Genomic DNA, 16917 nt, shown 5'->3' on the forward strand with positions numbered 1-16917 from the left:
AAGAGGAAGGTGCTATCTCAAGCCCTCCTATCAAAAGTGGTCTAGTAAGTGGACCACACAGTATCCGTCCTCCCTGAGAGCTCCAGTGGTCAACCCTAGTATCCATGCATTGTGTTCATCCCCATGCTCATCTTTCTAGCATAAGAAGGGTTTTCTTTCCCTTGCTCCTTTTGCTCCTGCGTTATATTTTTGTTTAGTGGGGGTTATAATTATTATTTGTATGAAAGCACCCCATTAATTCCATGGCACTGTACATGAAGAGGGGGTTACACATAAGTAATATAAAAAATACAATAAAGAAAAAACTATTAGGTATAGAGGGGGCGAGGACCCTGCATGCAAGAGCTTACAATCTATAAGGGAAGGGTAAAGAACACAGTAGGTGACAGTAAAGGCAGCACATATGGCTACATGGTGGCAGCATGCTTGTTGCAGGTGTTAGGCCTTCCTGAAGAGGTGGGTTTTTAGGTTACTTTTGACAGTTTGGATGTTGGACGACTGATGTATTGGGGTAGCGAGCTCCAGAGTAGGGGAGAGGCATGAGATAAACAGATGAGAGGAGAACAAATTCGGCACTGTGAGGATTGGAGACTACACGTGGGGATGTATCGGGAAAGCAGGTCAGAGATGTAAGGAGGGGACTGATTGTGGATGGCCTTATACGTAGTTGTTAGTATCTTAAACTGAATACGCTGGGCAACAGGAGGGCCAGTGAAGGGATTGACAGGTGGATTAGGGTCCATTCACACGTCCGTTGTTTCTTTCCTGATCTGTTCCGTTTTTTGCGGAACAGATCTGGACCAGATCTGGACCCATTCATTTTCAATGGGTCCTGAAAAAAATCGGACAGCACAATGTCTGATTTTTTTTCAGGACCCATTGAAAATGAATGGGTCCAGATCTGGTCCAGATCTGTTCCGCAAAAAACGGAACAGATCAGGAAAGAAACAACGGACGTGTGAATGGACCCTTAATCAGGCAGCAGAGTTGAGAATAGATTGGAGGGGAGCCAGAGTTCTAGACGGGAGCTGTTGCAGTAATCAAGGCAGGAGATGATGAGGGCATGTACTAACATTTTGACTCAGGGGTGAGCAAGGAGCAAACACAAGAGATATTCTTGATCTGAAAGCAGCAGGTAAAGGTGAGGGTTTGAAAGTGTGGCTTAAAGGATAAGGCAGAAGCAAATGTTATCCCCAGACAGCAGACCTGCAAAACTGGAGAAAGTATCATGCTATTAACCGCAATGGATAGGTCAGGTAGGAGGGCTGAGTGACATGTGGGAGAGACAATAAATTCAGTTTTCTCCATGTTTAGTTTTAGGAAGTGGGAGGAGAAGAATGAAGGTATAGCTGATAAGACACCCTGGGATTCTGGACAGCAGGAAAGTAACACCTGGACCAGAGAGGTAGATTTGAGTGTTATCAGCACAGGGTTGGTATTGGAAGCCACGGGACTCAATAAGCTGTCCCAGGCCAAATGTATAAATTGAGAAAGTAGGGTACCCAGGACAGAGCCTTGAGAGACAACAACATAGAAGGGGCGTGATGAAGAGGTAGAGTATAAATGGCAAACGCTGAAGGTTCTGTTGGTGAGGAGATCCAGGAGAGAGCCAGGTCTTTGATGGCAAAGGAAGAGAGGATTTGTAACAGGAGAAAGTGGTCAACAGTTTTAAAGGCAGAGGACAGATCAAGGAGGAGGAGCATAGGGTATTGTTGATTAGCATTGTAAGCTAATAGATCTTTGACGACTTTGGTTAGGGCAGTTTCAGTGGAGTAATTGGGTCTGAATCTGGATTGCAGCTGATCAAAGAGTGAGTGGGATGAGAGGTGGAAGGACAGTTCGAGATGGACATGTTTTTCTAGGAGTTTTGCTGTGAATGGGAGTAGTGAGATGGGGGATAACTGGATAAAGAGGATGGGTCTACAGAGGGCTTCTTGAGTATTGCCATAATGGTTGCATGCTTAAAGAGAACTTTTCACTAGAATAATAAATCTAAACTAAGCATACAGATATGGAGAGCGGTGCACAGAGATCTCACTGCACTTACTATTATCCCTGGGTGCCGCTCCATTCTCCCGGTATAGGCTCCGGTATCTTCAGATTTTCGGCTCAACTGGGTGGAGGCTGCCGGCATCTCCTTCTCCCAGGCTGTAGCGCGGGCCAATCGCAGCGCTCAGCTCATAGCATGAGGTGTTTTTTTTTCTCTCTCAGGCTATGAGCTGAGCTCTGCAATTGGCCAGCACTCCAGCCTGGGAGAAGGAGACGCCAGCAGGCTCCACCCAGTTGAGCCCAAAATATGAAGATACCGTAGCCTATATCAGGAGAATGGAGCGGCGCCCAGGGATAATAGTAAGTGCAGGGAGATTCCTGGGCGCCGCTCTCCATGTCTATGCTGAGTTTAGATTTTTTATTCTAGTGAAAGGTTCTCTTTAAACATGCAACCATTATGGCAATACTTTAACCTTTAGAGGACCTTGCGATTTTCAGTTTTTGCATTTTCATTTGCCTCCTTCCCAGAGTCATAAACATAGTACATAAGGCCGAAAAAAGACATTTGTCCATCCAGTTCAGCCTGTTATCCTGCAAGTTGATCCAGAGGAAGGCAAAAAAAAAAACTGTGCGGTAGAAGCCAATTTTCCCCACTTTAGGGGAATTAAAAATTCCTCCCCGACTCCAATCAGGCAATCAGAATAACTCCCTGGATCAACGACCCTTCTCTAGAACCTATTGCCTGTAATATTATTATGCTCCAGAAATACATCCAGGCCCCTCTTGAATTCCTAATAAAGTTTTTATTTTTCTGCTCACATAGCCTTATGAGGGCTTATTTTTTGCGAGACACATTGTACTTTCTAATGGCACCATTTTTTCTTCACTATGCAGTACATTTGACCTGTTATCTTCATTCTCCAGATCAGTACCATTACAACAATACCACACTTGTATAGTTTTTCTTTAAAATAAATTTATTTTTCACCATCATATTCTGATATATACATTTTTTGTAGTCATGTGTACGGAGCTGTGCATGGGCTCATGTTTTGCGGGGCGATCTGTACTTTTCAATGATACCATTTTGAAGTATGCGTGACTTTTTATAAAAACTTTTTGGGGGAGTTGAAGTGACACAAAAATTTTCGAATTGGTTGTTTTTATTTTTCCCCCATTTACGCCATATGGGGTTAACATTGTTATATTTTAATAGTATGGACGTTTTCATACGCGTTGATGCCCATGATGTGTATTTTTTTTATTGGTTATATATTTTTATTTTGATGTTGGGGAAAGGGAGGTCATTTGAACTTTTATATATATATTTTTTTTTTTTTTACCTAGGGTGACTATAATTGGCAAATATTAGATTGCCCTATGTGTTCTATGATGGCTACATAGCCATCTATGAACACTTAAAGGGAACCTGTCACCGGGATTTTGTGTATAGAGCTGAGGACTTGGGTTGCTAGATGGCCGCTAGCACATCCACAATATCCAGTCCCCATAGCTCTCTGTGCTTTTATTGTGGAAAAAACCCAGATTTGATACATATGCAAATTAACCCGAGATGAGTCCTGTCCCTGACTCCTCTCATGTTCAGGACTCATCTGAGGTTAATTTGCATATGTATCAAATCTTTTTTTTTCCACAATAAAAGCACACAGAGCTATGGGGACTGGGTATTGTGGATGTGCTAGCGGCCATCTAACAACCCATGTCCTCAGCTCTATACACAAAATCCCGGTGACAGGTTCCCTTTAATTTACAATATAACAATACAGTGCTGCCACTTGCTGGCCTGTATTGGTATATTTTAGTAATAGCTACCGGAGTGGAAAAGTCTTTGGCTGAGATGAGCGGAGTGGGAGGGGGCAATGGGGGACAGGGTAGAGAATTAAAGGTATTAAACAGTTGTTTGGAGTTGTGGGAAAGATATGATATAAGAGTAGTCAAGTAGTCCTGTTTAGAAGAGGTAAGTGCAGACTTGAATTTGAGAACAGCTTGTTTGTATAGGATGAAGTCTTCTTTAGGCTGCATGCACAGATTCGCAAAACACAGATGCCGGCCATGTGAGTTCTGCAATTTGCTGTCCATTATAGAAATGCCTATTTTTGTCCGCAAAACAGAACACGTTCTATTTTTTTGTGAGGCCACGGAACAGAGCAACAGATGTGGACAGCACACGGAGTGCTGTCTGCATCTTTTGAGGCCCATTGCGACTCAGATGCAGACCCAAACAACAGTCATGTGAATAAGACCTTAGAATGGGTTTTCTTCCAGCATTGTTCAGCAAGGGTTGTTTTTTGATTTGCCAGATTCTAGGGCGTGTGAGAGGGCTGAAGTAATTATGGTGATGTAGAAAGCAGCGGCTGTGTCAATGTTGTGAAGGGGAAATATGGTGGCCAGCGGTGAGAGAAAGACAGAGTGTGTGAATGGAGAGATGTTTGAGATTTCTATGAGGGTGTTCTAGTTTATGGACTGGAACGATAGTAGTAGAGAGTAGTTAAGGAACATAAGAAGATTGCGGTCCGAGAGGGGGAAAGGAAAGATTAGATAGGAAGCAGAGGCGGGTGAAGACAAGGCCTAGTGTATGTCTGTATCTGTGGGTGGCTGCGGAGGACCATTGTGTGAGGCCGAAGGAGGCAGTAGGAGATAGGAGTTTGGAGGCAGGTGAATCGTGTGTGTCAGTAGAGATGTTGTAATCCCCCATGATGATGGTGAGGATGACAGCAGAGAGGAAATGTAGAAGCCAGGTATTGAAATGGTCAAAAAAGACAGTAAAAGGGCCTGGTGGAGAGTAGATTACAGCTATTTGGCGGTTAGAGGGAGAGAACATGCAAATGGAGTGAACTTTAAAAGAGAGGAGGTTGTGAAGGGGTGGAGATGGGTTGAAGGAGCAGTTACCTGATAAGAGGAGGCCAACAACACCACCATGTCTGGGTGGGGAGTGTGAGCAGAGTCGGACTGGAGTGCCTAGGGCCCACCAGTAAAATTCATTCTGAGGGCCCACTTTACATGCAGGTATTACCTGCTCACACAGTGGCAACAGCAAGACCCTACAAGATGATTTTGGGGTCCCTGCAGGGACTTCAAGAAAGCATGTCCCTGGATAAAGAGTATACTGGCCAGTATGCCTCTATACCTAGAAGTCATCTCAACCACCCGATGCATCTATAATAATATGGTGGGTAGTTTAATAAATAAATAATTTACCAATTTTTTTTATATGAACATAGGCTGGTTGAGATGCTGTATGCCGCCTATCTATATGTAGTGCAGTCAGTCTACTTTATCATGTGTCACTTGTGCAGGGGTGTGGGACTAGGGGCACACTGGCGGATTCCCCTGTGGGCCAGTCCGAGTCTGAGTGTGAGTAAACGGAAGTTTTCCATAGGATAGTGCAGCAGGGGAGGCTGCGGCAGTAGGTGTCAGCCATGTTTCTGTGAGGCCAAGGAATGTAAGTTTCGGGGAAATGAAGAGGTTGCAGAGGTAGGAAAGTTTATTGCAAATGGAACTTGAGTTCCACAATGCTCTGGATAGAGAGACCAGGGGAGTGGGGTGAGGTGAATGGGTATGAGCAGAGTGAGAGCGGTTAGTAGCAGGGGCTCTGTGATAGAAGGCAGATAGAACAGTGGAGATTAGAAGAGGGGGGCCTGTATTAGGAGATGTGTCTCCAGCAGTAAGGCTGGGTTCACACCTGAGCGTTTTACAGCGCGTTCCTACGTGCTGTAAAATGCTCAACAGGCAAAACCCAATGATTCCCTATGAGCATGGTTCTCACCTGAGCGTTTTACAGCGTGTACGAACGCGCTGTAAAAAGCCCTACGCCCCAAGAAGTACAGGAGCTTCTTTGGGGCATATTGTGACACGTTCCCGCATATAAACCTAGTGGGAACGCGCGACAATGGGCATTTGCTTGTTTCCTCGCACGTATGTAAACGCCCAATAAGCACGCTTGTAAACAGCGCTTATCGGGTACGCTTAGGTGTGAACCCGGCTTAAGAAGTAGCAGCAAGAGAGATAGCAGCTGAGAGTAGGATAGGGCATGTGTGTGTTTAAATGAGAAGGTTTGAGTGTTTAGGAGTTCAGCAGAAGTAGCCAGGTGAGAGGATAGAAGGGACAGGGAGATAAATAGCTCTTTGCCTGGTGTTGGAATAGTGGGATAACAAAATAGTCAGAGGGATATGGAGGTGATCATGGTGAATACAAAAGAATACATGTTTAGGTGATATAGATGTAGAGGATAATGTTGACAGGATATGTAAGGGAAATGGTATTACCTTCTGTTCACTTCTGGTTCAATTTCTGCAATACACTTAAATGTTGCACACAAATGACCAAATCTCTCAAATATATACAACTAAGACATGCTAATGAATGATACCAGGTGTGAATAAGAGTTGGGAGGAGCAATTAAGCCTAATCAGGAAAAATGAGGTGTGAAAGTAATTCAGATTATTTGGGACAAGTCCTCAGTGAACTTTCCTTCAGTACTGAGAGAGTTAATGCTTTTCTCCTGCCCCTGTCCAGGTGCTAGTTATGTTGCTGATCAGCCTTCCTATTTAGCTGGGCAGTGGATCCATCTCCGTGCCTGAGCCTTGAGGTTTTCTTGTTGCTAGTAACCAGTGAAGGTGATCTTGTCGGTCTACTGATTCTGCTGGATGCCGTCGGCCCTGACCTTGAAATGTGACCTGGACTATGCATGTACTCTGTCTGCTCCAACTTTGGAATTGTTATTTGGAATAAGTACTCAGCCTGCCCTTACTTTGGACCATGTTCAGACTACGGTTTTTGCCTTAGTGCTTCGCAGCGGTATCTCTGGCCCCCATGGGTCAGCTGCCAACTACAACAGGACTACTCCAGGAGGTAGCAGCCTGGTTGGTTCCCTGCAGCAAAGTCCAGATCCCTGTACAGGGGTTAAAGGGTGAATACCAGGGAACTGCCAGGACACCACCCTTCGGTTTAGCCCAAAGTTAAACTGTTTGCACAGTGGGTCCTCACTCACTGTCCGTTGCAGCCACTTTAAGTTCTCAGTTAACCCCTGAATAAAATTACTGATAGGTTAAATTGGAATTTAGATTGTGAGCCCCAATGGGAACAGGTACCAATGTGAATGATGACGGTACAGTGCTGCAGAATATGTTGGCACTATATAAAATAATAATTACTGTTTTCTGAACCTCCTTATGTGACATTAAACTTCAAGTTGGTCAAATCAGTATAACTGGGGAGTAAAAGGTGGTGGGTTTGCCATGTCAGTTGTGGGCATTGTTGCACGCCTATGAAACAGGCCATATATTATTGATTTATAAGTTATAGCAATAGTCAAAGTGTTATTATGTGTTATTTGTTCATTTTTCTGTTCACTTGCAGTAATACTGATCGTTATCCTTCAATCTTTCAATTAGCGCTTGGCATGTTCAATGAATAAAGTGCCGTCCCCTTTTCAGTAAGTTTCGGCTTTCTAGCAATTCATCATAGTGGTTTGCATGTTACATTATTTTTTCTAAACACGCGCCCCTGTGGTGGCTGCCAGTGTGTAGGACAAACCTGCTCCTCAAAATAAAGCACAATATACCCCCAACACAGTTCCCTGGGTATATTTGTTACTGAATTTATGGTGACCTAGCCTATATCAGTGATGACTAACCTCTGGCACTCCAACTGTGGTAAAACTACAACTCCCAGCATGCTGCATTCATTTCTATGGAGTTCTGAGAACAGCCAATCAAGTGTGCATCTTGGGAGTAGTAGTTTTACCACAGCTGGAGTGCCGGAGGTTAGCCATCACAGCTATAACTGGCTAAACTGCATTTTTTTTGCAAGCCCCAGAAAATGGTGAACATTTCCTTGAAATTAAAATAAGTCAGACAAAAAGCAAAAAGATAAACTTTTTTATTAAGAAAAATAATAAAACAAATATGGTTTGTGACAATTCTAAGAGACTTAGGTCTGGATTTATAAACGGGTGTCCTATATGTGAAATGTCTTAAAGGTAAAAACAGCAAGACGTTCCATATATTGGCATCCGTCCATTAATCCTGGCTTGACACACGAATGATTAACAGCTGGTCACTATTGCAGCAGTAATGATTGGCACATTTTTCACCTTCTCCACTAAGGTCCACTATGGCTTCTCTACCAGATCAGCTGTTAACAAAAGGACCTTTATCACCTCCTGACCAAAATACTGCTGTGAAGAACTGCTTCTTATGGGTGTTACAGGCATCTTTTGGAGCATAAATTATATTTACAAAGACATCAATGCAACTAAGTAAAGACGCTATGAAGCTTGTCTGATCATTCAGATATATGGCTGACCAAGACATGTGTGGCCAGCCAGCGATTCACATGGCCATATCAATTGTTCAGCGTTTCAGAAGCTGGGCCCACATAGATCAGAAAATGACCTGGCCTGGTTTGATCAAGACAACACCTTTAAACAATGTATATTTTCAATCAATATAGAACTTATGAGCATCCCCATAATTCAGTTCTATGTGTTGGCTACCCTTATGGGGAACAAAACCCCAAAACCTTGTAAAGGTTTTCCTGGTTATACATGATGGTGTATCTGTTCTTATCAATGAATATGGCTGAATATACACACACACACACACAAAATGAGCGAGCTGTCGAGGAACTAGAGATAAAGGTTACAGACAGAGCAGCTTAATGATAGATAGCAGTGAAAAGCAGAGAGAACAATCTGCAGAGGAAGTGAACACTGAAGGTTGTAGAAGAAGACAAACTTGCAAATGTCTAATAAAAACCGACAATTAAAAAATGTCCCCAAAATGATGTACCCTTTACAAGCCTTCATGGTGCATGAACCTTAATCAGAACATGGCCTATTAAACATAATTTTTAAAGACTTTTTGGGTTAATTTTTCATGTTACTATATTTAAAATAATCCTACAATCCAGCCATTTTTGCACTGGCCACTAGGCCTAGTATTATGCAGAGACTTCCTGTTCTTTACAGGTAACGTTTCAGTAGCCATTGCTTTATCATCACTGGCATAATTACAATGGTAGATATCACCTTTGTATAGATAACACAGCATCCACTATTTACAATAGGTGATATCACTCAATCCTGTGACTGAGATTTCCTGTAGTCTAGTCTGAAAACCGCATGATTGTAGGATTAGAATTTTTTTGTGTGACATGAAATATTAATTCAAAAAAACTAAAAAAAAATGTTTCACATAAAACTTGATATAAAAATAGGACATTTTCTGATGACACATTCCTTTAAAAGGGTTGTCACATCTCACTGCTTTGTTTAATAATCTAACAAAAATCTGCTCAAGAAGACCATCAAAAAGGTAAAATAAATTTTAGGGAAACAGTAGTAAAATACTAAAGTCAAATGTACTGGGAACTCAGTTCTGTTCCAAGCCAAAAAAGGAGTTGCAAAGAGCAAAATTTGGCGACTTAACATAAACAAGTTTCAAAACATTTAAAGAGGTTTTCATGGAGATCGTTTAAAAGAAAAAAGGCTAAGAGAGAAAGGGTTAAAATAAGGAAGCATTATTTACAACCACTGTTACTGTACTGGTCTGCTCCCTGCTGCTCTTCACTTGTCTTGGCTCAGCACACCAAAAATGGCAGGAAAAGCCTGTTAAACAAATTACTGCCCTTAGCGCTGCCTTAGCCAATGTGGGCCATTCCACCATGTTGAGGTGAGACAGGAATTGCTTGGAAACCCTTTAAAAGGCTATGGACACCTTTTTAAATGGTTATTGCATTCTACTTATATTGGGCTAAAAAAAAAAAAAATTACCAGTTAGTCTTTTCAAATTATTTTCAACAGTTTGTCTTCTACAGCCCTCAGTTTTCATGGACTGCACACTGTTTCTTCTGGTTTTCAATAAAATCTGTCACACACCTGCTCAGACAGCTTGATCTGTAGCCTTGTGTCTACTCTCCTAACAGCTGATAAACACTCATTTAAGCTAAATTATGATGGGCATAAGATAAGAATACAGCTTATATGATTGTTTATATAAGAACTAGAGATAAGGGCTACAGACAGAGCTGTTAGAACAGCTTTCTGATGGATATCAGTGAAAAGCAGAGAGAACAATCTGCAGAGGAAGTGAAAACTGAAGGTTGTAGAAGAAGACAAACTGTTGCAAATGTCTAACAAAGACCGACGATTAAAAAATGATGTACCCTTTACACAGCATATGGTCGTGTGAGCTTTCACTTGATAACACAAGGATTTTATTATTTTCTAAACCTATTACTTTATAGTAGTGTTTTATAGTATTGTCTGGTATGCTCAAAGATGCCCTTAACACCCACTGCAGCCTTTCACCCGGCAGTCTCATGTTCTGGGCATCATTTCACCGTTGTTGGTGAGAAGTGCAAGATTATAGTAATGCAGCATTTTGAGTGCAAATCACAGTAAAATTAGATCAGAGACAAGAGAAGTGTGCACAGAAGTGTGACTTTGTTCAAAAGTGAACTACAAATACATTAAAATAAAGTGAAACTTTAGCACAATAAATTAAATGGAGTCCATATTCCTCCTGAGAGTATTCCCATTTCTCAACCCAAATGGAACACTTTGCAAAAATGAACACTGAAACACTTGTAACCTGGCAGATCTGCCCTTTTCATTTCCAAAATGAGGGCTACATACATCTTAAGGCGACAGCGATATTACGCACAATAGAAGACAATTTACATATCTTAACACAGTATCAAACAGTAGATGAAAGGTCATTTTTGGCTAGCTGTTACTAGATTAATCCAATAGCCTTGACAGTACGTCCGTAAGACCCATCAAGATGTGAACAGTTGGTTCTAGCTTATATGGGTGGTGATATCCAATGCACCATCTTCCTCCAAAACTGAATCATAGAAGGCTACTTTCACACTAGCATTTTGGCTTTCCGTTTCTGAGATCCGTCATGGGCTCTCACAAGCGGTCCAAAACTAATCAGTTTTGCCCTAATTCATTCTGAATGGAAAAGGATCCGCTCAGAATACATCAGTTTGCCTCCGATCAGTCTCCATTCTGCTCTGGAGGCGGACACAAACACTGCCTGCAGCGTTTTGCTGTCTACTTGATGAAACCGAGCCAAATGTATCCACCCTGGAACACAATGTAAATAGAGTTCATGACGGATCTGTTTTGGCTATATAAGACATAATACAACCGGATCCGCTCATGACGGCTCTGTTTTGGCTATATAAGATATAGTACAACCGGATCCGTTCATGAAGGATGCATGCGGTTGTATTATTGTAACGGAAGCATTTTTGCAAATCCATGACAGATCCGACGGAAAGTAGCCTAACTTTTGTAATTCAAATTGTTAATTTGTAAAAATAAACCGTGCCAAAGAAACGGGAACACAGGACAACATAATGCCAAAGAGAGGTCTTAATCCGAAACAGTAGTAGTGTAGTAACCATTCAATCCATTTGTGGAGAACACAAACACATGGAGGAGATGAACTAAGCTGGATGTGCCAGATCATACATTGTCATACATACCTTGTGTACTTATTGTACTCCACTACACAGTTTGGAAAACTGTTTAAAAAAAGGGGTGTGGTTTAGTGGAGTCTTAAAGTGCACCTAAATTGTGGTGCAAAATATTGATCTAATGACAACCAAGAGCTGGTGTAAGGAAAAGTGTTTGATATGTCTATCAAGATGAGGCAAATCTATAAGCAGGATCCACTTCACATCTTCTGCAGCCTGGTCTGGTTTTTACCTGTCGAAAGTTCAGATCGTAATAATATATCTCCCCCAATGCTGAAATCAGTGCCTACCTAAATCTAGGCTAAATCACCTCTGTGGACACATCAGCAACTGATCTGACTTTAACATGTAAATCCAATAGGCATTCATCCTGAAACCGCCAATTCTCTCCACTATACATGTGCGACATTTGGGTTAAGAAAGTATGAACACCAGTTATCAGAACACACATACAACATTTCTACCATACCCTGAGGTTTAGAATATCTGGCGTTCCTATGCGCGCATAGACAACACCTGTTCCCCCCACATTCCAATATCAAGAAGGTTTTCACCATTGCAAAAGTAAAGCCCAAAGACCTGCGTTATTCATAATCCGTAGAGGCATTAGGAAGGTTATAGTTTATACAGGCCAAGACTAATCCCAGTCTTACAGATGAACAGAAAACTGGCCTGACTGAATGACAATCTAAGGATTTAATGCTGGTTTCTACCTCTGTGATCCCACATACGCATAAAGTGCACTGCGTCTGTGATAACATGCATGCTTGTGTGTCTCCTAGTACACACACGCACATCAAGATTTCATAATACAGGTTCCCATTCAGAAACAAATGTGGAAATAATCTCAATCTTGCTGCTACTTTCATTATGTGGTACCCACCCTACTGAGCTTGCTGAAATTTTGGGGAAACGTTGAGGCAATCTGTAATGATAGCCATATACGTATTGGGGTGGCAGAGGATAAAGTTTTCAGTACCTATACCAATTACTCATTCTCGTTGTTCCAAGCAGCTCCATACACATTTTTCCATGGCCGAATTCTTTCTTTGAGCAAGGCCAAAGTGGAAAACTATAACTTAAATACAAGATACTCCATGCAAATAACCCACTCATATTGGCACTTATTTCTCACATGAAATAAAGTTAAAACATGACAGACCAAAGCAAAGAATTGCACACTGGCACATGAAGTTCACCAGCAGCTGGGGAGCCTCAGGTAGCAGGTGCCCATTTTAGGGGATGTAAACTCTTACATTTAATACTGCAAATATTTTAGCTATAGTTTCCCTTTAACTTACTTTCTACCAGAAAGAATACCAACCACGCGGCAGCTTAAGATTGGAAATTGTTGCCTCCTTGCCAAAATTAGAAATGAAATAAAACCATATGACATTTCACCATGCTCGTCCATGCGGTTTTACTGATATTGAGGACAATTCGTTTCTTCTGATATCAGGTCTTTCATTATTATTTTTTTTCATTTTAAATACTTTTTTTCCCCCATAAAATACATCCCTCCTCCAGAAAAATAAAATGCAAAGTGTGCGTGAATTAAAATAAAATAGTGATGTGACAATCTGGGGTTACGTTCCTAATGGAAGATATGTGATGTTTCCCTCTTGGTCCAAACAGACCTCCCCTTGGCCTGAGGTCTCCTGCTCTGCAGTATTAGTGGATGCAGCCCTCCGGGTGTCCTTTTGTGGTAGCGTCCTTTCAGCTGCTAATTTCAAGTTATCGAAGTTCAATACTTTTTTCTGCTTGGTTAGTGTGTTCTTGGAGGGGAGTTCTAAGTGATCCAGCTGGTTGGACACACTCCTGCATGGGTCTACTGGAGAGGGCTGCTCAGCTTCATCGCTGACTTGTGCTGAATCATCGGTGACCTGGGTTTTTGAGTCACTGTTTTCCTCATCAACAGGACTCTCTTCTTGCTCAGTGTCGGACTCGCCTTCTTCCTCCAATGTCAGTTCAAACTGAAACTTGTCTCCTGCAGTACTTCCCCTATCAGGGTCTTGTTCTTCTGGTGGAGGGGATGGACTTTGGGGGATCATGCTTTGATACCACTCTCTATTGTCCTCTAATGTGTCCAGTATTTCCTGGGCATCTGGGTGAACCAAGTCAGCCCAGGTTTCCCACAGAGGATGCACAATGTAGTCAATAAAACCGACCTGCAAAGAAAGGATGATAAAGATGTGAGTGCAAGCTATGTTCACAGTCTCACATGACATTAGCATTCAAATATATAAACGTAGCCCACAGTGTAACATTCTGCAATAAAACAGATCAGGCTGACCCCGTCACAGAAAATTACCTATTGTTTAACATATTTTGAAGAATTTTTGTTTATCTTTCATTTTCCATGTCAGTATCTATATTTAAGCAAAGACCATAAAATCCTGCAGTTTTCACACTGGCCAATAAGCCTTATAATGGGCTCCACTTCTTGGTCTGTACAGGTTACGTTACTGCAGTTACCGGCTTATCTATACAGAGGTGACATCATTATAGGCAGTATTAGAATAACAGATAAGACAGGATCCACCATTCACAATAGGCGATTGTCAGAGCTTATCTATTCTTTCCTTGTACAATGAGCTCTGGCACAGGTCACAGGTTTAATGGTCTGCGCATGCATTATAATGGAAATTAATGCCGGAAATGGCATGTGTTCAGGATTTTTGGCTGGAGAGAAAACTGCAGCATGCGGCGGTATTTTCTCCGGCCAAAAAAACCATAAGCAGGACTGAACTGATGCATCCTGATGCATACTAAACAGATTGCTCTCCATTCAGAATGCATTAGGATAAAACTGATCAGTTCCCCCCCCCCCCTGGTATTGAGCCCCTAGGACGGAACTCAATACCGGAAAACAGAAACGCTAGTGTGAAAGTACCCTAACTATCTGGAGCAAGAACAATTTGGTGACACATTTCCTTTAAAACAGGAACCCAAATCCACACGGTGCAATTGTCATGGAAACCTGTAAGGTCATAGGCTTTCAACTGTCTCGGTGGGCTGGGTGATCTGTATCCTCATTACATTTCTCTATTAGCAATCACTTCTTCTATTAAATGTGCCTTAACAGTCCAAGGCACTGAAACTAAGTAACAAAAAACCTAACTGCACAAAAATAAGGCTCTGATTACTCAGAAGTCATGATGGATGTGACAAATCTTTCATAATCTGTTTTAATAGCGAGCCAATTTGTTTGTGACAATTCGCTTTTGTGTTTTCATTTTTTCCTCTGTCTTCCAAGACCCATAACTTTTTTTTATGTTCATATTATTATTTTTTTGTGAGAAGTTGTATTATCAATATGACAATTTAAATCATAATATCTTATATTGTAAAACGGGGGCAAAATTTTTGTCAGGCGAAACAAAAAATTTCTGGCTGCCATGGTTTTTCGCGTTGGTTTTGTTTTCATGGCATTCATGTGTTAAAAATGACATGATGAGCTTATTCTGCAGGTCCAAATTTATATAATATTTAATTTTGTTTTGCTACTTTTAAAAAATAAAAACCTTTGAAAAAATAAAAATTTGCTTTACATCACCCATAGCTTTTTTACAATTCCAACTACAGAGCTCTGCGAGTCCTTTTTTTTTTTTTTTTGATGCATAGCAAGCTGTAGTTTTTATTGAAGTCAAACCGGCAATTTTTTCATTATGGCATTTACCTCTCACTATGACAGGTCTGGGAGCCTTCACAAGGCCCCAAGTTCTCTCAACAACCAATCAGAGCCCCGCAATTTTGTCATAGGGCTCTAATCGCTGGACAGAGCCCCCAACCTCACCCTAACTTCTCAGATGGCGCAGTCACTATTGACCGATGTATCTGAGGAATTAAATAAGCAGGATAGGAGTTATCTCAGATCCCAGTCATTGTGGCTGAGTTCTGGCTGTATTACACAGCCAGCACCCATCGCCTATCCATATACCTCTTGCATCCACACATACTATTATGTCAGGGGACTCCCTCGGTACCACATTAGACACCCCGTGTTATCATCGTTGGGTGCCAAAGGTGGCCATGGCAACTGGAGCCCTAAAAATGGCCAGGTGAACTGTCAGTGTACAACTGATACATTATAATACTAATGTATTTTACCAGCCTAAAAAGAGTGTACCTTCAAGGTAAAAACAAAAGTCCAAATAAAATGTGCCCTTTTTCCCTTAAAAAGTCCTTTATTATTGGAAACAACTACACATAATTGGTATCTTCACATCCTTAACGACTCGATCTATAAAATGATCGATCACATTACTTATTGTGCAATCAGAACACTTGTGGAGCCTTTTATGGGTGTTTAAGCTTTTTGCCACCTCAAAGCCTCTGAAATCCTGAAATGATGCTTGAAAAATATAAAAAAAATGGAGGTCCCAAAATCCATAAGCTGCTCCTTCATTTCCGACCCCTCAAAGCCACTTCAAACCAGAACTGATCCCTAAGAAAACATTTGCTGCTAAACTTAAGCCTTTTAACATCACAAAAAATAAAAGTATGTTTGAAAAATGATACCAATATAAAGTGGACATATGGTTAATGTTGGAACTGATAAAATTGACATCTATGATACAGCTTTAATGCAAAGATGTTCCTTGAGATCTTGAACTGAATCAGCCCGGGTCTGCTTGATATGCAAATGAGGACCATCAAAGGGTTCTTGGAGCAGGACACTGATGAAAGGAAGATCTGCCAGGACTGTCACATCCTGGGGAAATCCCAACCCCCTGCTGGTATTTACTGCCCACACCTGTGTCAGCAAGGACATATATGCTGGGATGGGGGCAGGGGTATATAATATAACTTTCTTCCTGTGTAATTACCTGCACTAACCTAACTCACAAGTAAGAGCAATGGTGACCTTGGTGACCTCTGGGACAAGACAAGTCTTCCTGGACTCTACAATCAAGAATGTGATTCGCTGAGACCTGCTGATGAGGAGTGTTCTGAGTCCAGAAGAAAAGCCCATGGCATGTGTGACAAAGAGAGAATGGTGTAGCTAGCTCAAGGATCCTGACCCCCTCCAATCCCCTCTCCCATTCCCTTAATTGTATTTAGAATGTAGATATATCCCTATTTGTAAATAAATCCAACACTGAGTTAAGATATAGTTGTTCTTCAGTAATTTAAGGCACCCGCAAAGCAGAGCACATTCTACAGTTAATATAAAGGATTTAATATTTTGTGAGCTATGACTACCTGTCTCAAAAGAGGTGGCCTCCCATCAGCAATTGGCATTTATCATGTAAATAAAGTTAAAAGGGAACCTGTCACCCCGATTTTGGACCATTATCTATAGTAAAACAAGAGTAGTACTGCAGGTGAGGAGTCCATATCACCATTTTTTATGTTACTACTGCCCCTCGTTCGTCAGCTCTCAGAGGTGTGTTGCAATATATTGTAAGGACTGCT

General features: G+C 41.5%; 1 protein-coding gene across 7 annotated transcripts in view; it reads right to left on the bottom strand.

Moving 5' to 3' along the window:
- Positions 1 to 7874: 7874 nt before the first annotated feature.
- Positions 7875 to 16917, bottom strand: part of PDE4C (phosphodiesterase 4C) — a 1152632-nt gene continuing 1143589 nt past the window's right edge. For all 7 annotated transcript variants that reach the window (XM_044305707.1, XM_044305716.1, XM_044305726.1 and 4 more), the window contains one exon: positions 7875 to 13667. In XM_044305707.1, the coding sequence (XP_044161642.1) occupies positions 13086 to 13667 (582 nt within the window). In that variant the 3' untranslated portion in view covers positions 7875 to 13085. The remainder of the gene's footprint in view (positions 13668 to 16917) is intronic.

Source organism: Bufo gargarizans, chromosome 1 (genome assembly GCF_014858855.1).
Source record: "Bufo gargarizans isolate SCDJY-AF-19 chromosome 1, ASM1485885v1, whole genome shotgun sequence".
In the NCBI taxonomy this organism is placed as follows: Eukaryota; Metazoa; Chordata; class Amphibia; order Anura; family Bufonidae; genus Bufo; species Bufo gargarizans.